Source organism: Aotus nancymaae, unplaced genomic scaffold (genome assembly GCF_030222135.1).
Source record: "Aotus nancymaae isolate 86718 unplaced genomic scaffold, 86718_ANA_hifiasm-v0.15.2.pri h1tg000029l, whole genome shotgun sequence".
NCBI classification, from domain to species: domain Eukaryota; kingdom Metazoa; phylum Chordata; class Mammalia; order Primates; family Aotidae; genus Aotus; species Aotus nancymaae.
Genome location: NW_026988442.1, coordinates 75,887,626 through 75,912,476, shown reverse-complemented (window position 1 = coordinate 75,912,476; position 24,851 = coordinate 75,887,626). Strand labels below are relative to the sequence as shown.

Below are 24,851 nucleotides of genomic sequence, written 5' to 3'. Positions count from 1 at the left end.
CCAATACTTGGGGCCCTGCTTTGTGTGATGACAGGTAGCAGACAGGCTGGGACCTCGTTCAAGTGTCCAAGAGCCTGGCCTCTCTCTTCAGTGATGGATAAGGAGAGGAGACAGCTCCTGCCACAGGGGTGCCTGCTGGGGGAAGCCACAGAAGCCTGATCACCTGTAGTCACACATGTCAAAGAAGGACAAAGCATTTAGACACTTCTTACATCCAGATCGGGGGAGTAAAAAAATTTTAGTTTTATCAGCACCTGGATTTATGTGACTCAGCTGAATTGAATGTGGGCCATTTCATAAGCACTAGTGAAGGGCTCAGAGGAGATAGCTCCAGGGCTAATGAGGCACATGAGGTGGATAAGGGAGGGAGAATCAGGACTAGAGGGGTGCTCTGGAGTTTACTCAGTGCCCCCTGGTGAGCCTGACTCGGGGGGTTTCAGGATGCAGTGAGAGTGGAGGGGCTGGTTTTCAAAGAAAGAACCTGGACTCAGTAAGAGCTACTGGTATGGAAAGATGCTTGATAGAAAAGGAACAAAATGAGATTTTCAGAAAATCGTGGATAGGAGACAGGACTTAGGCATAGCTCCCACTTGGATGGACAGAACAGTGTGTGGAGACTCATGTTGTGAGCTATATTGCTCCAAGAACCACTGCAGGAACATACCAGAAAAACGGAAAGATTTCACAGACCCTTCGAAAAAAGGAGAATGCTGCTGCAAACTCCATGAGACAGCTGCAAAACAGTGAGTTCCCAAAGTGTGAGGGGGGAAAGTATGCCTCCGAACATACATCCTTTCTGGGGACCCGAAAATCCAGATCATAGGAGAAGGATTTAGCCTTACCTAGAGCTCAAGTGGGTTTAGGGAGCCGAGCAAAATATAAAAAAAATAGAAGAAGCAGTGAGAAGAGCCCTGTAGCCACTCCCTGTCCCCAGCTTGAGCCCAGGAAAGCCATCCCTGACTTTATCTGACAGGGGTCCTTGGAGAAGAAAGCCAGTGAAATTAGGGAGGGGCAGGATGAAGGAAGCTTACAGCTGAACTTTTTTTTTTTTTTTGAGACGGAGTTTTGCTGTTGTTACCCAGACTGGAGTGCAATGGCGCCATCTCGGCTCACCGCAACCTCCGCCTCCTGGGTTCAAGTAATTCTCCTGTCTCAGTCTCCCGAGTCACTTGGACTACAGGCGCGTGCCACCACGCCCAGCTAACTTTTGTACTTTTAGTAGAGACAGGGTTTCACCATGTTGACCAGGATGGTCTCGATCTCTTGACCCCGTGGATCCACCCGCCTCTGCCTCCCAGAGTGCTGGGATTACAGGCGTGAGCCACTGCGCCCGGCCACAGCTGAACTTAATTTCAACTAGAAGCATGAATTTTCCTGAGCAGAATCTTGGGGGGCAAACAAAATATGCAGATAAAAAAGCACAGAAGCCACAGCCAACAGTGCAGGCAGGTGGGGAGGGGCAAGGCCTTAAACCCTGCTTGCTTTCTCAGAGAGGAGGTTTGTAGCCTGGGGCGAGATCTCTGCCCTGTGCACTGTTGGCAGGGCACAGCAGGAGTGAGACTGGCCTTGCTGGCTGTGTAGAAGCTGGGGAGGCTTTCCCCTTCTACTGCCACCCACAGCTGGTGGCCAACCAGTTCATGCCATTACAGCAACTCATAACAGAGCAATCCTGCTCCAAAGAAGGAGAAAACAACAGCTAATTGCACTGCCTGCAACATTCTGGCTAACCAGAAGTCTTGAGTCTGTCCACATGACAGCTTCACTGCTAGCATAACCAGCATTTGAGACAACCAGCGTACCAAACAAAACTACAACCAAGGACTCACAGAATCCACTTGACTCCCCTGCCACCTCCACTGCAGCAGATGCTGGTATCCATGGCTGGGAGACCTGAAGACACATCACATCATAGGACTCTCTGCAGACATTCCTCAGAAACAGTTCAGATCCCAGTGGTCCTGCTGGGTGGACAGACCCAGAAGAACAACAACAATCACTGCAGTCTGGCTCTCAGGAAGTCCCATCCCTAGGGAAATGGGGCAAGCACCACATCAAGGGATCACCTGTGAGACAAAAGAATCTGAACAGCAGCCCTTGAGTTCCAGATCTTTCCACTGAGACAGTCTACAGAAATGAGAAGAAACCAGAAAAGTTAATTCTGGTAATATGACAAAATAAGGTTCTATAAGACCTACAAAAGATCACACTAGCTCTCCAACTATGGATCGAAACCAAGAATAAATCTCTGAATTGCCAGATAAAGAATTCAGAAGGTTATTAAGCTACTCAAGGAGGTACTAGAGAAAGGGGAAAATTACCTTCAAGAAATTTAAAAAACAATACAAGATATAGATGACAAAGTCTCTAGATAAATAGATATCATAAAGAAAAAACAATAGGCCAGGCACAGTGGCTTACACCTGTAATCCCAGCACTTTGGGAGGCCAAGGCAAGTGGATCACAGGTTCAGGAGTTCAAGACCAGCCTGGCCAACATGGTCAAACCCCATCTCTACTAAAAACAAAATACAAAAAATCAGCCAGGTGTGTTGGTGGATGCCTGTAATCCCAGCTACTCAGGAGGCTGAGGCAGGAGAATCACTTGAAACCAGAAGGTGGAGGTTGTGGTGAGGCAAGATTGCACCACTGCACTCCAGCCTGGGCAAAAGAGTAAAACTCCGTCTCAAAAGAAAAAAAAATCACAACTTCTGGAAATGAAAGACACATTTAGAGAAATACAAAATATGCTGGAAAGTTTCAACAACAGACTAGAACAAGCAGAAGAAAAAACTTCAGAGCTTGAAGATAAGGCTTTCAAATTAATCTGACAAAGATAAAAAAAAATTGTAAATGAACAAAACCTTGAAGAAATTTGAGAGTACTTTAAAAGACCAAACATAAGAATAATTGGTGTTCCTGAGAAAGAAGAGAAATCTAAAAGTTCGGAAAACTTATTTGAGGGAATAATTGAGGAAAACTTCCCTGGCCTTGCTAGAGATCTAAACATCCAAACACAAGAGGGTCAAAGAATACCCGGGAAATTCACCACAAAATATAATCAACTAGGCACATAGTCATTAGGTTATCTAAAGTCAAGATGAAGGAAAAAATCATAAGAGCTGCGAGGCAAAGGTGTCAGATAACCTATAAAGGAAAACCTATCAGATTAACAGCAGATTTCTCAGCAGAAATCCTACAAGCCAGAAGGGATTGAGGTTCTATCTTTAGACTCCTTAAACAAAATAATTATCGGCCAAGAATTTTGTATCCAACGAAACTAAGCTTCAAAAATGACAGAGAGATAGTCTTTATCAGACAAACAAACGCTGAGATAATTTGCCACTACCAAGCCAGCACTACAAGAAATTCTAAAAGGAGTTATAAATCTTGAAACAAAACCATGAAATAGAAAAATAGAAACTCAAAATAGAACTTCACAGGGCCTATAAAGCAATGACACAATGTAAAAAAAAAAAGCGGTTCTCAAGCAACAACTAGCACAATGAATAGAACAGCATTTCACATCTCAATACTAATATTGAATGTAAATGCCTAAATACTCCACTTAAAAGATACAGATGGCAGAATGGATAAAACTCTACCAACTAAGTATCTGCTGTCTTTCAGAGACTCATCTAACACATAAGAACTCACATAAACTAAAGGTAAAGGAGTGGAAAAAGATATTCCATGCAAATGGAAACCAAAGATGAGGTGTAGCTATTCTCATTCTTTTTTTTTTTTTTTGGAGATGGAGTTTTGTTCTTGTTGCCCAGGCTAGAGTGTAATGGCACAGTCTTGGCCCACTGCAACCACTGCCTCCTGGCTCAAGTGATTCTCCTGCCTCAACCTCCCAACTAGCTGGAATTACAGGAATGTGCCACCACACCAGCTAATATTTTTGTATTTTTAGTAGAAACAGGGTTTCACCACATTGGTCAGGCTGATCTCAAACTCCTGGCCTCACAAGATCTACCTGCCTTGGCCTCCCAAAGTGCTGGGATTACAGGCGTGAGCCACTGCATCCGGCCAGTTATTCTTACATCAGACAAAACAGACTTTAAAGCAATAACAGTTAAAAAAGACCAAGATGGGGCCGGGTGCAGTGGCCTATGCCTGTAATCTCAGTACTTTGGAAGGCCGCAGCAGGTGGATCACCAGGTCAGGAGTTCGAGACCAGCCTAACCAACATGGTGAAACCCCGTCTCTACTAAAAATACAAAAATTAAGGCCAGGCGCGGTGGCTCAAGCCTGTAATCCCAGCACTTTGGGAGGCCAAGGCGGGTGGATCACGAGGTCAAGAGATCGAGACCATCCTGGTCAACATGGTGAAACCCCGTCTCTACTAATACAAAAAATTAGCTGGGCATGGTGGCGCGTGCCTGTAATCCCAGCTACTCAGGAGGCTGAGGCAGGAGAATTGCCTGAACCCAGGAGGCGGAGGTTGCAGTGAGCCGAGATCGCGCCATTGCATTCCAGCCTGGGTAACGAGCGAAACTCCGTCTCAAAAAAAAAAAAAAATACAAAAATTAGCTGGGTGTGGTGGCATGTGCCTGTAATCTCAGCTACTCGGGAGGCTGAGGTAGGAGAGTCGATAGAATCAGGGAGGTAGAGGTTGCAGTGAGCTGAGATCGTGCCATTGCACTCCAGCCTGGGTGACACAGTGAGACATCGTCTAAAAAGAAAAAAAAAAAAAAAAAAAGAGAGACATTATATAATGATGAAAGGATTAGTCCAACAGGAAAATATCATAATCCTAAATATAATATACATGCACCTAACACTGGAGTGCCCAAATTTATAAAACAATTACTACTAGACCTAAGAAATGAGATAGATGACAACACAATAATAATGGGAGACTTCAATACTCCACTGACTGCACTGGACAGGTAATGAAGACAGAAAGTCAACCAAGAAACAATGAACTTAAACTATACCCTAGAACAAACAGACTTAAGAGATAAGTACAGAATACTGTACCCAACAACTGCAGGATACACATTCTTTTCATCAGCACATGGAATGTTCTCTAAGATAGACTATATGATAAGCCACAAAACAAGTCTCAGTGAATTTAAGAAAAATCAAGATTATATCAAGTACTCTCTCAGACTACAGTGGTATAAAATTTGAAATTAACTCCAAAAGGAACCCTCAAAATGACACAAATACATGGAAATTAAATAATCTATTCTTGAATGATCTTTGGGTCAACAATAAAATCAAGATGGAAATTTAAAAATTATTTGAAGTGATTGATAATAGTGACACAACCTATCAAAACCTCTAGGATACAACAAAGGCAGTGCTAAGAGGAAAGTTTATAGCATTAAATGCCTACATCGAAAAGTCTGAAAGAACACAAACAGACAATCTAAGCTCATACCTCAAGGAACTAGAGAAACAAGAACAAATTAAACCCAAATCCAGAAGAAGAAACGAAAGAACAAAGATCAGAGCAGAACTATATGAAATTCAAACAAACAAACAAAAAATGTAAAAGACAATTTAAACAAAAAGCTGGTTCTTTGAAAAGATAAACAAAATCTCCCCCTTTGTCAACATGTACTATGGACTAAATAAATAAAACTAGATACTTACATTTTAAAAAAAAGATAAACAAAATCGATAGCCCATTAGTGAGATTAACCAAGAAAAGAGAGAAAATCCAAGTGAGTGCAATTCGAAATGAAACAGGAGATATTACAACTGATACTACAGAAATATAAAAGATCATTCAAGGTTACTATGAACACTTTTACACACACAAACTAGAAAACCTAGAGGAGACAACTCCTGAAATTATAGAAGCCTCCTAGATTAAACCAGGAAGAAATAAAAACTCTGAACAGACCAATAATAAGTAGCAAGATTGAAATAGTAATGAAAAATTGCCAACAAAAGAAAATCCAGGACCAGATGGATTCACAGTTGAATTCTATCAGACATTCAAATACGAATTGGTATCAATCCTACGGAAACTTTTCCTAAAGAGGGAATCCTCTCTAAATCATTTTATGAAGCCAATACCAAAACCAAGAAAGGGCATAACAAAAATGGTCTAACATAAGCAAGTCAGTTAATGTGATTTCACACATAAACAGAATTAAAAACAAAAATCATATGATCATCTCCACAGTTGCAGAAAAATCATTTGACAAAATTCAGCATCACTTTGTGATTAAAACCTTCAGCAAAATTGCAAAATTGGTATAGAAGGGACATACCTGAAGGCAATAAAAGCCATCTATGACAAACCCACAGTCAACATTGTACTGAACAGGGAAAAGTTGGAAGCATTCCCCCTGAGAAGTGGAACAAGACTAGGATATCCATTTTCACCACTTCTATTTAACATAGTACTGAAAGTTCTAGCCTCAGCAATCAGACAAGAGAAAGAAATAAAGGATATCCAAGTCTGTAAGAGGAAGTCAAACCATGCTGTTCACTGGTTATATGATCATATACCTAGAAAACCCTAAAAATTCAACCAAAAAGCTTCTAGATCTGATAAATTCAGTAAAGTTTTAGAATACAAAATCAATGTACACAAATTAGCACTGCTATAAACCAACAGTGACCAAGCTGAGAATCAAATCAATAACTCAACCTCTTTTAAAACAGCTGCAAAAAACAAAAAACAAACACCTAACACAAGGAGGTGAAAGATCTCTCTACAAGGAAAATTATAAAACACTGCTGAAAGAAATCATAGATGACATGAACAAATGGAAACACATCCCATGCTCGTGGATGGGAAGAATTAATATTGTGAAAAATGACCATATTGGCAAAAGCAATTTATAAGTTTAATGCAATTCTCACCTAAATATCATTATTCTTCTTCACAGAACTAAAAAAAACAAAAAAACACTCAAAATTCATATGGAACCAAAAAAGAGCCCACGTAGCCAAAGCAAGACTAAGTAAAAAGAACAAATCTGGAGGCATCACATTACCCAACTTCAAACTATACTCAAGGCTACAGTTCAGAAGAACATAGTACTAGTATAAAAATAGACATATAGATCAATGGAACAGAATAGAGAACCCATACAGAAAGCCAAATAATTACAGCCAACTGATCTTCTACAAAGCAAACAAAAACATAAAATGGGGAAAGGACACCTTATTCAACAAATAGTGCTGAAATAATTGGCAAGCCACATGGAGAAGAATGAACTGGATCCTCATCTCTCACCTTATACATAAATCAACTCAAGATGGACCAAAGACTTAAATCTAAGATCTGAAACCATAAAATTCTAAAAAATAACATTGGGAAACTCTCCTCCAGATTTGGCTTAGGCAAAGAGTTCATGACCAAGAACCCAAAATCAAATGCCAACGAAAACAAAGATAAATATTATCTGGGAAATGCAAATGAAAACCACAATAACATACCCCTTTACTCCTGCAAGAATGGCCCTAATTTAAAAATAAAAAACTAATGGATGTTGGTGTGGATGTGAAAAGAAAACACTTTTACACTGCTGGTGGGAATGTGGAGATTCCTTAAACAATTAAAATTAGGGTCAGACGCAGTGGCTCATGCCTGTAATCCCAGCACTTTGGGAGGCCGAGGTGGGTGGATCATGAGGTCAGAAGTTCAAGACCAGCCTGGCCAAGATGGTGAAACACCATCTCTAGTAAAAACTACAAAAATTAGCTGGGTATGGTGGCAGGCACCTGTAATCCCAGCTACTCAGGAGGCTGAGACAGAATAGCTTGAACTAGGACAGCAGAGGTTGCAGTGAGCCGATTTTCATGCCACGGCACTCCAGCCTGGGTGACAGAGTGAGACTCCATCTCAAAAAAACACTAAAATTAGAGCTACCATTTGATCCAGCAATCCCACTACTGTGTATTTATTCAGAGGAAAAGAAGTCATTATAGAAGAAAGACACTTGCACATGCATGTTTATAGCACAATTCACAACTGCAAAAATATGGAACCAGTCTAAATGCCCATCAACCAAGTAGATAAAGAAAATGTGGTATATATATGTACCATGGAATACTACTTAGCCATAAAAAGAAATGAAATAATGGCATTTGCAGCAAACTCGATAGAGTTGGAGACCATTATTCTAAGTGATGAAGCAACTCAGGAATGGAAAACCAAACCTTTTATGTTCTCACTTGTAAGTGGGAACTAAGCTATGTGGATGAGAAGGCCTAAGAATGATACAATGGACTTTGGGGACTTGGAGAAAACAGTGGGTGGTGGGTGAGGGATAAAAGACTACACATTGGGGGCAGTGTACACTGATCGGGTTATGGGTGCACCAAAATCTCAGAAAAGCACTAAAGAACTTATTCATGTAACCAAACACCATCGGTTCCCCCAAAATTATTAAAAAATTTTTTAAAAGTTAAAAAAAAAAATTGACTTCATCTACCCTGTGTGTCCAAAGAGGGTGGAGTATCAATTTGAAAAGCTACCTCTGCCAGTTTTCAGTGTTTAATGAACAAGGTAACTGGAGGATTTAAATTACCTAGAGGAATTAATTTCTATTTACAGGACATAATCATTTTTGGCAGGATTCTGGGAAAACCAGAGCAAAGACTTAAAGTTAAGAAGGGCAAGGTTGGTAAGTACGAATGCTGTCTCTTGGTAAGTACAAATGCTGACAAACATTCATGAACTACAATGTAAAGACTCAATACAGAGTTAATACTGTTTCTGGAAAAAAAAAACCTGTTAACCCCAATGACATCAAATTAAAAACCTTCTTTGAGGTGAGTGATGAACAACAACATAATAATAATAATACCAATGAAAGAGCCTTAGGCCAGGGCAAGTTAAAAGTTTTTCTAAACTTTGTCAATTTATTTTATTATTCCATTTGTATATTCCACCAGTTTAGATAAACAAAGGTGGTATGCACAATGAAAATGGTGAAAAATGTGCCAGGTGCAATGGCTCATGCCTGTAATCCCAGCACTTTGGGAGGCCAAAGCGGGCAGATCACCTGAGGTTAGAAGTTCGAGACTAGCCTGGCCAACATGGTGAGACCCCCATCTCTACTAAAAATACAAAACAATTAGCCAGGTGTGGTGGCAGGTGCCTGTAGTCCCAGCTACTTGGGAGGCTGAGGCAGGAGAACTGCTTGAACCTGGGAAGTAGAGGTTGCAGTGAGTTGAGATCATGCTACTGCACTTCAGCCTGGGCAACAGAGTGAGACTGTCTCAAAAAAAAAAAAAAAGGGGGCCATTGGTTATAAATCAAATTATTTGGCCAGTGAAAGGGGGTGCTCAGTGGCTGAGAAGCTCAGAAGGAACTCCCAAGGAAGGAAAAGAACAGGACTTAAAATAGTTATGAATAAAGGGGCAATAGACAAAAAAAAATTGGCTTTTAAAAAACCATTATTGGCCAGGCTTGGTGGCTCACAGCTATAATCCCAGCACTTGGGGAGGCCAAGGTGGGTGGATCATGAGGTCAGGAGATTGAGACTACCCTAGCCACCATGGTGAAATCCCGTCTCTACTGATATACAAAAAAAAAAAAAAAAAAAAAAAAAAAACAGCTGTGCATGGTGGCAAGTGCCTGTAGTCCCGGCTGCTCAAAATAATAATAATAAAAATAAAATAAATGAAAACCACTATTTGGTAAACCAAAATCTTTTACTATCTCTACTTCATAAAAGCATTTTTTTTTGAGATGGCGTCTCGCTCTGTCACCAGGCTGGAGTGCAGTGGCGCGATCTCAGCTCGCTGCAACCTCTGCCTCTCGGGTTCAAGTGATTCTCCTGCCTCAGCCTCCCGAGTAGCTGGGACTACAGGTGTGCACCACCTCGCCCAGCTAATTTTTGCATTTTTTAGTGGAGACGGAGTTTCACCATGTTGGCCAGGATGGTCTTGATCCCTTGACCTCGTGATCCACCTGCCTCGGCCTCCCAAAGTGCTGGGATTACAGGCATGGGCCACCGTGCCTGGCCTAGAAGCATTGTTTAAAAGAGAAAATAAAATTTTACCCTTGTATTATTGTTATTAATATTGAAGCAAATTTTGATAAAACCTGAAAATTTTTTTTCTTGAAAATCCTTTTTAAAAAAACAAGCATTTTGACAGTTGAGCAGCTTGTGAAAAAGAAAACAAAATAAATGAATAAATTTTTTAAAATGAAATAAAACAAAAAGCCAAGCATATGTGTTCTAATGGGAGGTGCCCTGGAGACTCTGGCCTCGTCTCCCTCTCCCTTGCTGGAGATTTCCTGCAGGATCTGTGAGGTGGCGAGTGTCTTGCAAACCCTAGCACATTCAGCATTGGAGGCCCTGTTTTGAGGATGGGCAGGCCTCGGAGAGCGTGGCCAAGGGGCACCTTTCTGCCTTTTCCAGAGATGGCTCCAGGAGCCCTGTTGGTGGACTTACCTGTCTGCATCAAAAGACGAGGCGGCAGTGGGATAGTCGAGGTTGTAGGCCAGGACGGTGGTGTAGTGATTGAACCCAAAAAAGTCATAGGTGCCGTTGATCCTCTTCTTCTCATTCTCTGTAAATTCTGGCAGCCTGGGTGGAAGAAGCCATTAAGGGCAGGGGCTTCATGGAGAGCCGTGCTTTGGGAAGACAATGTCATGGGGCTGGGGCGGGGGAGCGCTCTGAACCCCAGGCACGTGGCCGTGACTAGGGGCAACCGGCAGGGAAGGAGAAGAGGTCCTTTAGGCGGTGTAGGAAGCACCTGCAGCTCCTCCCTCCACACTGTAAACCTGGCTTCCCTAGGTCTCTACAAGAGCCTTTGAAACCCAAGGGACCACACACACACACATGTGCATACACACACAGTTTTAAATTTCCTTGAAACATTAACATATGCAAATTCTGATATTTAGCATCTATGACAGATTTCAAAATCAAGAGCATGCCTCAAGTACATACCCAAGGCTCCTCCTCTATGTTTGTGAAGTTATATCTTCTATAGTTTTTTTTTTTTTTTTTTTGAGACAGAGTTTCGCTCTTGTTACCCAGGCTGGAGTGCAATGGCACGATCTCGGCTCACCGCAACCTCCGCCTCCTGGGTTCAGGCAATTCTCCTGCCTCAGCCTCCTGAGTAGCTGGGATTACAGGCACACACCACCATGCCCAGCTAATTTTTTGTATTTGTAGTAGAGACGGGGTTTCACCATGTTGACCGGGATGGTCTCGATCTCTTGACCTCGTGATCCACCCGCCTCGGCCTCCCAAAGTGCTGGGATTACAGGCTTGAGCCACCGCGCCCGGCCTTCTATAGTTTTTTTTTCTTGTGACAGAGTCTCCCTCTGTTGCCTAGGGTGGAGTACAGTGGCATGATCTCAGCTCACTGAAACCTCCACCTGCTGGGTTCAAGCGATTCTTCTGCCTCAGCCTCCTGAGTAGCTGGGAATACAAGTGTCCGTCATAACGCCTGGCTAATCTTTTGTATTTTTGGTAGAGACGGAGTTTTACCGTATTGGCCAGGTTGGTCTTGAACTCCTGACCTCAGGTGATCCACCTGCCTCAGCCTCCCAAAGTGCTGGGATTACAGGTGTGAGCCATTGCACCTGGCCCTTGTATAATTTTTATTTCTGTATTCTACCCTTTTCAAGTTCCTCTGCTCGTTGGGGTTTGTCTAGGCATGCCTCTTTTCTCCAACTCTAATAATAATAATAATAATAATAATAACAGTAGCTTCAAGATCTTCAAGGAAGCAGGGGAAATATTTTGCAAATTGAGTATCTGACTTTGCAAACTGAGTATCTGCATTTGAACTTCCAGTTCTCACGATTTCACTGAATCAATCTTCCCTTCCTCCCGCCCTCTCTCCCTCCCTTCCTTCCCTTCCCTCCCTCCCTTCCAGACAGGGTCTCGCTCTGTCCCCCTGGGGACACCGCACTCCCTCTGAGGCGGGAGGGCAGTGGTGCAATCATAGCTCACTGCAACCTCAGTCTTCTGGGCTCAAGCGATCCTTCCACCTCAGCCTCCCAAGTAGTTGGGAATATAGGTGTGTGCCACCATGCCTGGATAATTTTAAAATTTTTTGTAAAGACAGAGGCTCACGGCCGGGCGCAGTCGTTCATACCTGTAATCCTAGCACTTTGGTAGGCCGAGGCGGGCAGATCACAAGGTCAAGAGATCGAGACTGGCCAACATGGTGAAACCCCATCTCTACTAAAAATACAAAAATTAGCTGGGCATGGTGGCGTGCACCTGTAGTCCCAGCTACTCAGGAGGCTGAGGCAGAAGAATTGCTTGAACCCAGGAGGCGGAGGTTGCAGTGAGCCGAGATCGTGCCATTGCACTCCAGCCTGGCACCTGACAACAGAGTGAGACTCTGTCTCAAAAAAAGAAAAAAAAAGACAGAGGCTCACTATGTTACCCAGGCTGGTCTTGAATCCCTGGTCTCAAGGGATCCTCCCGCCTCAGCCGCACTGGGGAACTTTGGCTTCTTAATGGGTAGAGGGAGCATTCTCTAGGCACTCTAAGAGTGAAGAGCCTCTCTCCTGTAGAACCTGACTAATATGCACTCGTGTACAGCATGTACAGGTGATCCTGACTGCATGCACATGCTGACAGAGAGACCCAGTGCTTCTGGTTTAGGTGTGGCCCAGAGATGCCCTGCTGAGGCTTCTGACACCTTCATCTTCACCTCTCTGCTACCATTAACCTGAGGGATCAAGAACCTTCCTTGCCTGGGGTTTCTGAGATGATGGGAGAAAACTTTCAAAGCGCAGCCTCCTCATGTCCCTGATGCCTCTGCTTAGAAGCCAGTAGTGGCCTGTGGCACCAAATCTAAAGCCCTGTGCCTGGCTTCCAGGCCCTCCACCACATGGCCTCAGCCCCTTCACTGCTGCTGGGCTGGTCTCCCCACTGTCAGCTTCTGGCACTCCACTCATTCTTACCTCTAGGCCTATCTTCACAACCCTGCCCCTTGGAAGGAATGACCTGTAATCTCCCACATTCCATCCCCTGTCAAGGCCCAGCTCAGCTGATGTCCTGCCTTGTCCATGAAATCTCCTGGGTCTACCCAGCCCACCCTGATCTCATCTTCCGAGTTTTCTTTGTACTGAAGAGCCTGGGGAATGGGAATCCTTGGAGCACTGTCTTTCTAGCTGGTCTGTCAGCAGCTTGAGGAGTCGACTTGCAATCCTCTCCTTCCGTGGAACCCTCCCTCTGGCCCTGGCTCAGGCAAATGGTAGATGCTCAGTAAAGTTGTGCGGATGGGCTGGACACTCATTAGCTTTGCTGGAGATCACAGTTCACAGATAAACCTTTAGGCATAGCCTGCTCTGTGGGACTTACCCTAACCAGGCCAGGGTGTGCATTGTGAGGAGGGAGCTGGATTTTTAATCCTCAGATGGGCCATATGGGAGAGCTTGGGGGCAAGACTCAGGCTACGTTGGGAATTTACACCTGAATACTGCCGGTCTTGGAGTGGTGGGCGTGTTCCCGTAACCCCACCTTCTTGTTTCTACACACACCTCTCACCCTACCTGCATAATTCTGCCCCCAGCACGAGCCCTGGGGGCAGACAGCTTGGCTGCAAATCTCAGCTCCATCTCTTAATCGTTGGGTGATCTCGCCCTAATCTTTGCACCTCGCTTTACTCATCTTTAAATAGAAATAAAGTTACCAACAGAAGATGGGGACAGGTGCAGTGGCTCATGCTTATAATCCCAGCACTTTGGGAGGCCGAGGCAAGCGGATCACAAGGTCAAGAGACTGAGACCATCCTGGCCAACATGGTGAAACCTCGTCTGTACTAAAAATACAAAAATTAGCTGGGTGTGGTGGTGCGGGCCTGTAGTCCCAGCTACTCAGGAGGCTGAGGCAGAAGAAATGCTTGAACCTGGGAGGTGGAGGTTGCAGTGAGCAGAGATCCCGACACTGCACTCCACCCTGGTGACAGAGCGAGACTCCGTCTCAAAAAAAATAAAAATAAAAATAAAAAAAGAAGATGGATAAACACTGGCTGCTGATGTTGCTACTCTTTCTTTGCCAAAAAGGGGTGGGTGGATAAGTAGGGGCGCTTTGGTGCAGACCACCGCCACCTGCTGGCCAAATGATGCAAAGCACATGCCTGGCTGTCACCCACTGCCACCCACATTCACACATGCGGTGATCAAATAGGATAGGATGAGCTGGGATTTGTCTGTGAAGTGGCATAGTGGGGTTGCTCAGAGGTGGATATCCCTGGGACAGATCTCCTGGCTGTTGTGCAAAATAAAAACCATAATAGCAACCCCTTTTGTCAAGCACATAGCAGTGCCAGGTGCTGGGTTAAGCTTTATATATATGATCACATTTAACTTCCCAGCCATCAAAGAAGCTCAGTCATGGTAAACTGCCTGAGACACGCCTCTGTAACCCCGAAGCCCAAGCCCTAACCACTGCGGGCACCAGGCCCTTACCGAGACTTGCTGAGGCCTGCAGCCAAGCTCCTTTCACGGATCCGCGTCTTCATCACCTCATTATAATCTCCATTCTTGAAAATAGGATGTGCAAACCAGCCTCCCATGAACTGCGGGTAGGGTGAGGGAGACAGTCAGCCCAAGCATTACAGGTGGGCACAGCAAGAGACAGCACCATCCCCGCTCAGAAGTGCCTGGCCTTAGAACCTCCCTTCTTTTTCCATACCCCCAGCCTAAGTCTCATCTCTGTGGCTCCTGCCTGTTGCAGCTTCAGTGCTCACAGGTCTCCCAGCTGGGTCTGTGCTTGCTCAGCTGCTGTTGCTCTGAGGGCAGGGCAACCTCTTCATAATTACAGCTCGAGGTGGCAGGAACTGACCTGGGCACTAGTCCTGGTACTCAACAAATGCTTCCTGGCTGCCCTTGGAAGGGTCCCACAGAGGAGAAGGGAGAGACCACAAGCCTCTAGGCTCCCGGTTCCCTCTCTCACCACTGAGTGGCTGAACTTCCTCATCAACGTGCCCAAGGAGCAACCAGAACGTTCTGGGGAGGGCTGAGATGCAAGGCTTTCCTGACTTCCCAGGCAAAGCATAACTCTTCATGGGCTTTCGCAGCCCCAGAGTGGGAACTGTTTGACCTATTTTCTCTGATGATATCTAGGCCATCCTTATCATGAGGGGGAATACATGGCACTCAAACATTATAATGCTGGGGGGTTTGAGAGCCTTCTTTAGTCTCTCCAAATCCTCTCCTCACATGCTGGCTGCTGCTGGGAATATAGGGTGAGGGCAGCTTCCATTCATGGTCAGAGATGAGGCATGGAACACACATGCCCTGGTAAAGAGCCTTAAATGCACCCACTCCAAGGTATCACACTGGATGTTTCGGTGGAAGCTGATTCTAATAGGAGATGCATCTGTCATAATCTATGGCTGCAGTATACACATTTCACCAGTAAGTACTCAATTTAATGATATGACAGCCTAACATTTCCTGACATTTGAGTTTTGATTTCAGGAAAAAAGGAAATCTTGCTCTAATTCACCAGTTCTGTGAGTCTGACATGGGGGATACATTAATTTTGTTTCAAAGCTGTTTTCCCAGCTGGTTAGCAAACCAGAAAATTAAGCCCTTCGTTGTATTTATTAATTTGACTATCTTTGTCAAGGTCTCTTGTGAAGAGTTTGGCAAATCAAGGCCCTTGCTGTGAAAGTTATAGTGCCACAGTTGGCAGACTCTTCCACAGAGCCCAAAGTGGGAACCAATCCAGAGAGAAACACTTGCCTTTTCTACCTGATGCAAAATGTAGAAGGCGGCACCTTCTAGCCCTTTCAGAGACTCTAGGAGGGGCCAGAGGAGCTCTGCCGTGAATGAGGATCATTCTTCTCCTTCTCTCCTCTTGTCAGGGGTTCAGGTGGAAATAAAGGTAGGCCATGCTGGCACCTGCTTTCTTTTTAATTAATTAATTTATTTATTTTTTGGAGATGGAGTCTTGCTCTGTTGCTGAGGTTGGAGTGCAATGGCAATCTTGGCTCCAGGGTTCTTCTGCCTCAGCCTCCTGAGTAGCTGGGACTACAGGCATATACCACCACACCTGGGTAATTTTTTGTAATTTTAGTAGAGATGGGGTCTCACCATGTTGGCCAGGCTGGTCTAGAACTTCTGACCTTAGTGATCCACCTGCCCTGGCCTCTCAAAAGTGCTGTGATTACAGGCATGAGCCACCATGCCCAGCTGGCTTCCTACTAATGTCTCTACTTCCTAGGGGTGAAATTCCGTGACCAAAAGATGCTGTCCTTAAACTCATTGAGTTGGCAAATTAGGAGCACTAATGAGTTTCACAGAATCTAAAGCCCTCAGTTTAAGAAATACTTAGGCTGGAGCAAATCAAACTAAATGGCAACACCTAAAGGTGAAGTGTGACATTGCAGCCCAGCTCTGTTAGCTACTACAGTCTAAGCAGGGAGACTGAAGGCATGGAATTTCTATGAGTTAACTTCAAACCAATGCTACAGAAAGAATTACCTGTACAAATGATTTTTAAAAACTTAAAGACAACCTAATCCTATAGACCTTATCACTTTCATCACAGCAAACTTATGAGGTAGGTAGGGCATCTCCAGTTCAAAGATGACAAAACTAAGGTACAAATAGTTTAGATGATTTTCCAAGTTCAGAAAATCAGGTAATAGCAAAACCAGGCTTAGATCCTAACAATTGTTTTTTTGGGTTGGGGGTGGTCTTTCTTGGTCACCTGGAGTTCAATGGTGCTGAAATCATGGCTCACTGAAACCTTGAACTCCTGGGCTCAAGCCCCCACCTTAGTTAGCCTCCTGAGCAGCTGGGACTATAGGTGTGTGCCACTATGCTCTAGTAATTTCTTTTTCTTTTTTTACAGACAAGGTCTTTCTGTGTTGCCCAGGCTGGTCTTGAACTTCTAGCCTCAAGCAATCCTCCTACCTCAGCCTTCCAAAGTGCTGGGATTACAGACATGAGCCACCACACCCTAAATTTTTGATTCACAATCTGTTTCTATTAGACTGGAAGGAAAGATGGACAAGAGTAAGACCAAGCACCCAGAGGAAAAACAGACCTGAACATATCTCCTGGCTGCCTCCACATCCTCCTGGTTAGAGGGATCTCTGGGTTCAGCCCAGTCACTGCTGATGGTGATGGAAATCACGCCACCTTGACTGGCGCGGTACACATCGTTGTACAAATGCCAGGCCTCAGCATGAGCCTTTATTAGGTTGTGGCCAACAATGTAGGGGGCAGTGCCAGGCCTAATGGAGATTCCTGGAAACATACACATGGACGTCAACAGAGAATGGAGAGAATGGATGTGACTGAGAGTGTTAGTCCCTGCCTGCAGGTGTCCCCTCTGTTTGGGAGAAGGGATGTAGATTCTGACATTAGGAAGACGGGAATTCAAACCCTGGCTCTCCCTCTTATTAGCTGGCTATGTAACTTTGGGTTACAGAGTGGCTGATATGTCTCAGGCAAAATACCTCTAATAGAGACACCCATCACAGAATCTAAAGCCCTCAATTTAAGAAATGCTTAGGCTGTAGCAAATCAAGTCAAATGGTGACACTTAAAGGCGAAGTGTAATGATGAATATACTAATTACTCTGATTTCATCATCACATATTGTATACATGTATCAGAATATCATTTTGTACTCCATTCACATGTATAATTATTGTATATCAACTAAAGATAAAAGAAAAAAAATCCCTTAGGGTCAGATGTGTTTTATAATTAAATGTTTCCTTTGAGAAAAGTACCTAACAGGCCCATGGGCCCGGGACAGCACTCCATAGTCAAGCACACTGACAACCTCTGCAGTAGAACTTAGGAAGGTTCACTCAGTGCCATAAATACCATGAGCGGCCTCCTGTTGGCTTGAGTCAGGTTTCACTACTATTAAATGAGCTCAGGTCAGCCAAACCAATTGTAAGAACCTTTGGGATTTGGGAATTGTGAAAAACAGACTGTAGACCTCTACAGCCTGACAAACTGTCCTTCCCCACATCAATTTGCCCACATCTCTATCTCAGAGACCTTCCAACCTGGGGCCAATCAGAGTCACAGAGCAAAGAAATGAAGCCATCTTGAGGTATTGAGATGTGAAATTCACATTTAGCAATGCAAAGTCAGGAGGGAAACCTCAACAGCTCTGAGCAAGAGGCAGGGTTTTGGCCATGGGGCTTTCTTGGCTGCCTCCTCCTGTGCCATCCAGGTTTCAACTCTCAATGTGCTAAGAATGCCATGTTCCAAGGAGCCGACGAGCCAGGCCTGGGACCTACCTGGAGCTGCTGTTCCGTAGCCATAGCCCTTGTAAGCAATGACAAAGGGCTCATTCAGTGTGATCCAAAACTTCACCTTGTCTCCCAGCCTCTGGAAGAGCACATCTGCATACTCCTTAAACCGCTGCACAATGGTCTCATTTTCCCAGCCTCCTATATCCTGGAGTGCCTGTGGTAGGTCCCAGTGGTAAATGGTCACCTGGGAAGAAGCCAGATCAGCTGTTCCATCAATTATGCTTTCCATGGGAAGCCCTGGGTTACATGTGCCAGCATCAACGTCTGCTGCTAATCCTGAGAGTGACTTAGACAAAAAGGCTCAAAGATTTTTTTTCCTTTAGGGAAGAGGTAAATTGCTTTCAGGGAGAACCAGATGGCTGAGATCAAGGTTGGGAAGGAAACTCTTTTATGTTTTTTTGAATTCTGCATCATGTGAATTTACTGACAATTAAAAAGTTAAATTTGAGGTCAGGCACGGTGGCTCATGCCTTTAATCTCAGCATTTTGGGAGGCTGAGGTGGGTGGATTACTTGAGGCCAGGAGTTTGACACCAGCTTGGCCAACACGGTGTAACTCCGTCTCTACTAAAAATACAAAAATTAGTCAGGCATGGTGGTGTGTGCCTGTAAGCCCAGCTACTCGGGAGGCGAGAAACGAGATCCAACACTGCACTCCAGCCTGGGTGACAGAGTGAGACATTTAAAAAAACAAAAACTAAACTAAACTAAATTTGAAACCAGTATTTTGTTTACATGATAAATGCGCTCCCCCAGCCCCGCTGGCTCCTGCATGTGGACTTGCCCAAGGCCTGGCTAGGGCCCACCATACCTGGGGCTGGATGTTGGCGGCCAGCAGTGCATTGATGAGCCGCACATAGTAGTTCAGGCCCGCTTCATTGATGTACCTGGTGGTTCCATCAGGGAGGATGCGAGACCAGGAGATGGAAAAACGGTAGTGGGACACGCCCAGGTTCTGCAGGGTGACCAGATCCTCAGCAAGCTTGTGATAACTGTCACAGGCCACGTCTCCGGTGGCATCATTCTCAACCATCAGTGGTGTGTGAGAAAATGTGTCCCAAATGCTGAGTCCTTTGCCATCTGCTCTCCACGCACCTTCGATCTCAAGGTGATAAGACATGGTCTAATTAGGTCATTCAGTCAAGCACTCACAGGTTCCTTTCTGCCACTGGATGAGTCCCAAGTAAGGATGCTTCTCAGCATCACCTCCTCTGGGAGTCTGCTCTGGCCCCCCACCCCCTCAGTCTCGGCACTCCCCCTGCTTTCTCTACACATATGGCATGGCCACTCCTGCACAAAGACAGACATAGGCAGAAGATGGAAAGCAAGAACCACCACTAACTGCCAGGCAAGTTGCTCTTACCTTTTTGTATTCCATTTTTGTGGGAAAAAATAAAACCATCCTATTTTCTGTATGAGTGAGCCTCATTTGGCATGAAGATGGTAGCAGGGTGATGTTAGGGCATCAGAATAAGCTCAGGCCCACGCTGAGAGCCAAAGTGAGCAAACTGCTGGCTTGGAAGGATCTGGCTGAGGAATAAAAGGGTCCAGCAGGAACTCGTCATAGTCATGGGCTGTAGAACAGTGTTTTGAGCAATGCTGGACCCGATAAATGATGCTGGTCACATAAGATTATAATGGAGCTGAAGGCCGAGCACAGTGGCTCACGCCTGTAATACCAGCACTTTGGGAGGCTGTGGCAGGCGGATCAAGAGGTCAGGAGATTGAGACCATCTTGGCCAACATGGTGTAACCCCATCTCTACTAAAAATACAAAAAAATTAGCTGGACGTGGTGGCACACGCCTGTAGTCCCAGCTACTCGGGAGGATGAGGCAGGGGAATTGCTTGAACCCAGGAGGTGAAGATTGCAGTGAGTCGAGATAGCACCATTGCACTACAGCCTGGGTGACAGTGCAAGATTCCGTCTCAAAAAAAAAAAATAAACAAACAAAAAGATTATAATGGAGCTGAAACATTCCTATTGCCTAGTGCTGTTGTAGCCATCGTAATGTCATAGAGCACTACATTATTCATGTTTGTGGTGGTGCTCTTGTCAATAAACCTACCGTGTGGCCAGCAACAAAGAAGTATAGTACATGCAGGCCAGGTGCTGTGGCTCACACCTGTAATTCCAGCACTTTGGGAGGCTGAAGGAGGAGGATCACTTGAGTCCAGGAGTTTGAGACTAGCCCTAGCAACATAGCAAAACCCCCGTCTCTACAAAAAAATTAAAAATAAAAAGTTCATTGGGTGTGGTGGCATCTGCATGTAATTCCAGCTACTGGAAAGACTGAGTATCCTCCTGGCTCAGCCTCCTGAGTAGCTGGGACTACAGGCACACACTACTACACTTGGCTAATTTTTTTTGTTTTGTAGAGATGGGGTTGTGCCATGTTGCCAGGCTGGTTTTGAACTCCTGGACCCGAGCGATCCTCCCACAGCACTGGGATTGCAGGCATGAGCCACTGCACCCAGACCAATGTGCTTGTTTTAAGCTAAACATTATCGCAAAAGAGTAAAAAAGTTAAAAAAATTAAAAAGTTAATAAAGTAAAAATGTTACAGTAGGCTAAGGTTAAGGTATTATTGAAGAAAGGCATTTAAAAAATAAATTTAGGCCAGGTGCGGTGGCTCGAGCCTGTAATCCCAGCACTTTGGGAGGCCGAGGCAGGTGGATCACGAGGTCAAGAGATGGAGACCATCCTGGCCAACATGGTGAAACCCCATCCCTACTAAAAATACAAAAAAAAAAAAAAAAAAATTAGCTGGGCATGGTGGCGTGTGCCTGTAGTCCCAGCTATCCGGAGGCTGAGGCAGGAGAATTGCTTGAACCTGGGAGGTGAAGGTTGCAGTGAGCAGAGATCATGCCACTGCACTCCAGCCTGATACCTGGAGACAGAGCGAGACTCTATCTAAAAATAAATAAATAAATAAATAAAATGAATTTAGTGTAGCCTAAGTGTGCAGTGTTCATAAAGGCCACAGTAGTGTACAGTAATGCCTTCCTATTCACTTGCCCCTCACTCGCTGACTCACCCAGAGAAACTTCCAGTCCCGCAGGCTCCATTCATGGTGAATGCCCTGTTAGCTTTTATACCTTATTTTTACTGTGCCTTACTACATTTAGATACACAAATACCACCGTGTTACAAATGCCTACAGCATTCAGTACAGTAACAATCTGTACAGGTTTGTAGTCTAGGAGCACTAGGCTATACCATGGTGTGTAGTATGCTACACTATCTAGGTTTGTGAAAGTGCACTCTGTGTGATGTTCACACAACTATGAACTCGCCTAACATCACATCTCTCAGAGTAAATCCTTGTTGTGAGTGAAGCACGACTGTATTTGCATGTCTTTGCCCAAGTGCTTCTGCCCAGGCTCCCCCTGCTCCATCTGGCATCTCAGGACAGCCTGCCTCACCATGCTGGTCTGGCTAAATTTGGGGCTGTGAAGAAGGTAGGTTGTCTGGAAGAGGCCCTCCCAGACCCCACACTGCCCTCCACGGGTCTGCTGGAATCTCCTGTTCATGCATCTGCCCTTCCCAGCAGTAAGCCTAGAGCCTAGTGCAGGGCAGGTGTACGGTCAATGGTGTCCCACTACCCTGAACTCCTCACCTGATACGCAGCAGAAGCTGCACTCCAGATGAAGCCCTCAGGAAACCATCCATACACAAACTCATCCTCCTTGGACAGTGGCATGCCGTTGTTGGTAATCACCTCTGTGTAGTACCTGGCAGAGGCTCTTGCTGTGCGAGGCCTGTTTGTGTTGTTGAAATCAACATGATACAGACCAAACTTGACTGTGTAGCCATTCAGCCACTCAAAGTTGTCCATCAGAGACCAGGCGACATATCCTCGAAGGTCTACACCATCAAGCCTGTAGGCTGGGAACATCCCAAAGAAAGCAGAGGAGAGCCTGACACAAGGAGGCAGGACATCCACGCAGCCAGCCTTGTGCTAGCTCCTCAACTCAAGGCTGTCATCCTAAAAGTGACATAAGCTGTGAGAGACTAACAGATCATCTGTTGATCTTACTTTTTTGCCATCACTATGACCCCACAGCAAGCATTAATGATTGATCATCTCCAAATCAAATTATTCTGTTGGGGTAAAGGAACATGCCTCAAATTCAAGAGCCTCAGCCCACTTAGGAAGTTAAGCCCAATGCACCTGTAGTCCTAGCAATTGGGGAGGCTGAGGCAGGAGAATTGCTTGAACCTGGGAGGCGGAGGTTACAGTGAGCCGAGATTGTACCATTCCATTCCAGCCTGGGTAACAGAGTGAGACTCTGTCTCAAAAAAAAAAAAAAAAGATCAATGAAACAAAAAGTTGATGTTTAGGCTGGCACGGTGGCTCATGTCTATAATCCTAGCACTTTGGGAGGCAGAGGCAGGCAGATCACTTGAGGTCAGGAATTTGAAACCAGCCTGGCCAACATGGTGCAACCCCATCTCAACTAAAAATACAAAAAAATTAGCCGGGCACAGTGGCCACTGCACTCCAACCTGGGTAACAGAGCAAGAATCCATATCAATAAAAAAAAAAAAAAAAAAAGGAAGTTAAGTCCCGAAATGTGAACTTACACAAGTTTCTTATTCTGGGGTGCATGGGATAAGCTCTATGAAGGCAGCAATCTGTGTTTTGTTCACTGCTGTAACCCCAGCACCTAGAATAGAACTTGTCACAGTAGTTGCTCAGTAATGAATGAATGGGCCCATGACAATATAAATACTCTGCCAGGAACCCTGTGTGTGTTGTGTTTGTGATTTTCCTCTGCAGAGAGAACCACAGCCGTTTTTCCTCCAGCTTCTCAAGGAACATATAACTCCCAAACAGATAAAGAATTACGGAGTTGGGACATAAGACAGACAACTATAGCCTTTTCCCCCAGCTTCTCACGGAACATATAACCCCCAAACAGATAAAGAATTATGGAGTTGGGACCCAAGGGAAAGACTTGTGGATGGTTCATAAATCATTCTGGCAAACAATTTTGGGCACATGACCCAGGGAATGTTGGAAGGTTTCTTTAAGGGGAACTGAACCCTCACATACCTTTCAAAGCCTCATTGATGTAGGTTTTGTGGTAAAATATCCTATCGGTATCTTCCTCTTCTGGATTGGTCAGCCCCACTCCGTTTTCGGTGATGTAAATGGGGATGTCACCATACTCTTCCTTGATCCAGTTCAGCAGCCTTCGTATCCCCCAGGGCACAGCTCTGTTCATTGCCGTGGAAGGCCATGAAGGGTCCTCCTCCTCGGCCATCTCCTGGTCATCTTCATAGGAGGGTGGGTTTAGCCTGGGTGTTTTGTACTGCACAATTCTGGAGGAGTAGGTGTTGAGGCAGAAGATGTCAGCCGTTGCCCTGATGAACCTCTTCTCTTCCTCAGTGAAACTTGGCAGGCGGGAGGTGGCTAAGTGCTGCAGTTCACTCCTGTTCCCCACTTTCCACTTCATGGCATCAGGATAGTCTCCGTTTCTAAAAATGGGGTGCGCAAACCAGCCCAGAGAGAACTGCAGCATTCGGTCAGCAGCTTCCACATCTCTGGGGACCCCCGGTGACTTGGGCTCTGCCCAGTGGGTACTGAGGCTCAGAGAGATGACCCCCTTCTGCTCCTGCCTGTATTTCTCATCATACGTGTGATAGACTCTGGCATGGGCTTTGATAATGGCGTGTCCTATCCTATACGGTGTCCAGCCTGGGTCGTTCACCCCTGGGGGAAACTCCCCTGAGCCATAACCCAGCCATGCCAGATACATGGGCTCATTAAAAGTCATCCAGAACTTGACTCTGTCACCAAAGGTCTGGAAACAAAAGTCTGCATAGCTGTCAAACAATTCAATCAAAACAGGATTCTCCCAGCCTCCAATATCCTGGAGGGCCTGGGGCAGGTCCCAATGGAACAATGTCACCATGGGAAAGATGTTGCTTGCCACCAAGCCATCGATCAGCCTATTGTAATAATCAACCCCATGACTATTGATAGAGCTGTTTCTCCCAGTTGGGAAAATCCGAGACCAGGAGATAGAAAAGCGGTAGGCCTTCACCTTCAAAGCTCGGAGCATATTCAGATCAGCATCCAGCTGGTGATAGCTATCACAGGCAATGTCTCCAGTGGCATTGTCTTTCACATTGCTCCCTGGTGTGTGGGTAAAGTTATCCCAGATGCTGGGGCCTTTGCCATCGGCATCCCACCCACCTTCAATCTGATAAGCAGAAGAGGACACGCCCCACAGAAAGTCATCCCGAAACGTCCCATGGTAGAACAAATCTCTTTCGAACTTGGGTTGGCTGGAGAACTTTTCCCAAACCACTTTAGCCTTGGAGGGTACCGCAGATGGAAAAGTTAAGGCTCTGACTTTGGAGGGGAGGTTTGCTGTATTAGGTGGTGGTAGTCTTTTTGCCACTTTGGTGAGGAAACCGTTCTTTTCTATGATGCTGGTGAAAAAGTAGGCAGATTTCCTGGGAGTCCTTGACTTGCTGCTGTCGTTGAAGTTGACATGGTGCAGGCCAAACCTCTGGCTGTAACCAGAGGGGCCTTCAAAGCCGTCAATGAAGGAACGAGCAATGTAAGAACGAACATCTGCGGAGTCTTCCTTGATAGCTGTGAAGAAAAACAAAAATTAGATGTATTTATTTATGGATCTATTTAATTGAGATG

At 45.1% G+C, this 24,851-nt stretch overlaps 1 protein-coding gene across 1 annotated transcript in view; it reads right to left on the bottom strand.

Moving 5' to 3' along the window:
* Positions 1 to 24,851, bottom strand: part of LCT (lactase) — a 67,762-nt gene that overhangs the window by 3,990 nt on the left and 38,921 nt on the right. The window contains exons 8-14 of the mRNA XM_064382805.1: positions 23,244 to 24,794; positions 21,804 to 22,072; positions 18,996 to 19,286; positions 18,171 to 18,369; positions 16,955 to 17,157; positions 14,365 to 14,474; positions 10,376 to 10,510 (exon numbers count right to left, since the gene is read on the bottom strand). Coding sequence (XP_064238875.1) covers positions 10,376 to 10,510; positions 14,365 to 14,474; positions 16,955 to 17,157; positions 18,171 to 18,369; positions 18,996 to 19,286; positions 21,804 to 22,072; positions 23,244 to 24,794 — 2,758 coding nt within the window. The remainder of the gene's footprint in view (positions 1 to 10,375; positions 10,511 to 14,364; positions 14,475 to 16,954; positions 17,158 to 18,170; positions 18,370 to 18,995; positions 19,287 to 21,803; positions 22,073 to 23,243; positions 24,795 to 24,851) is intronic.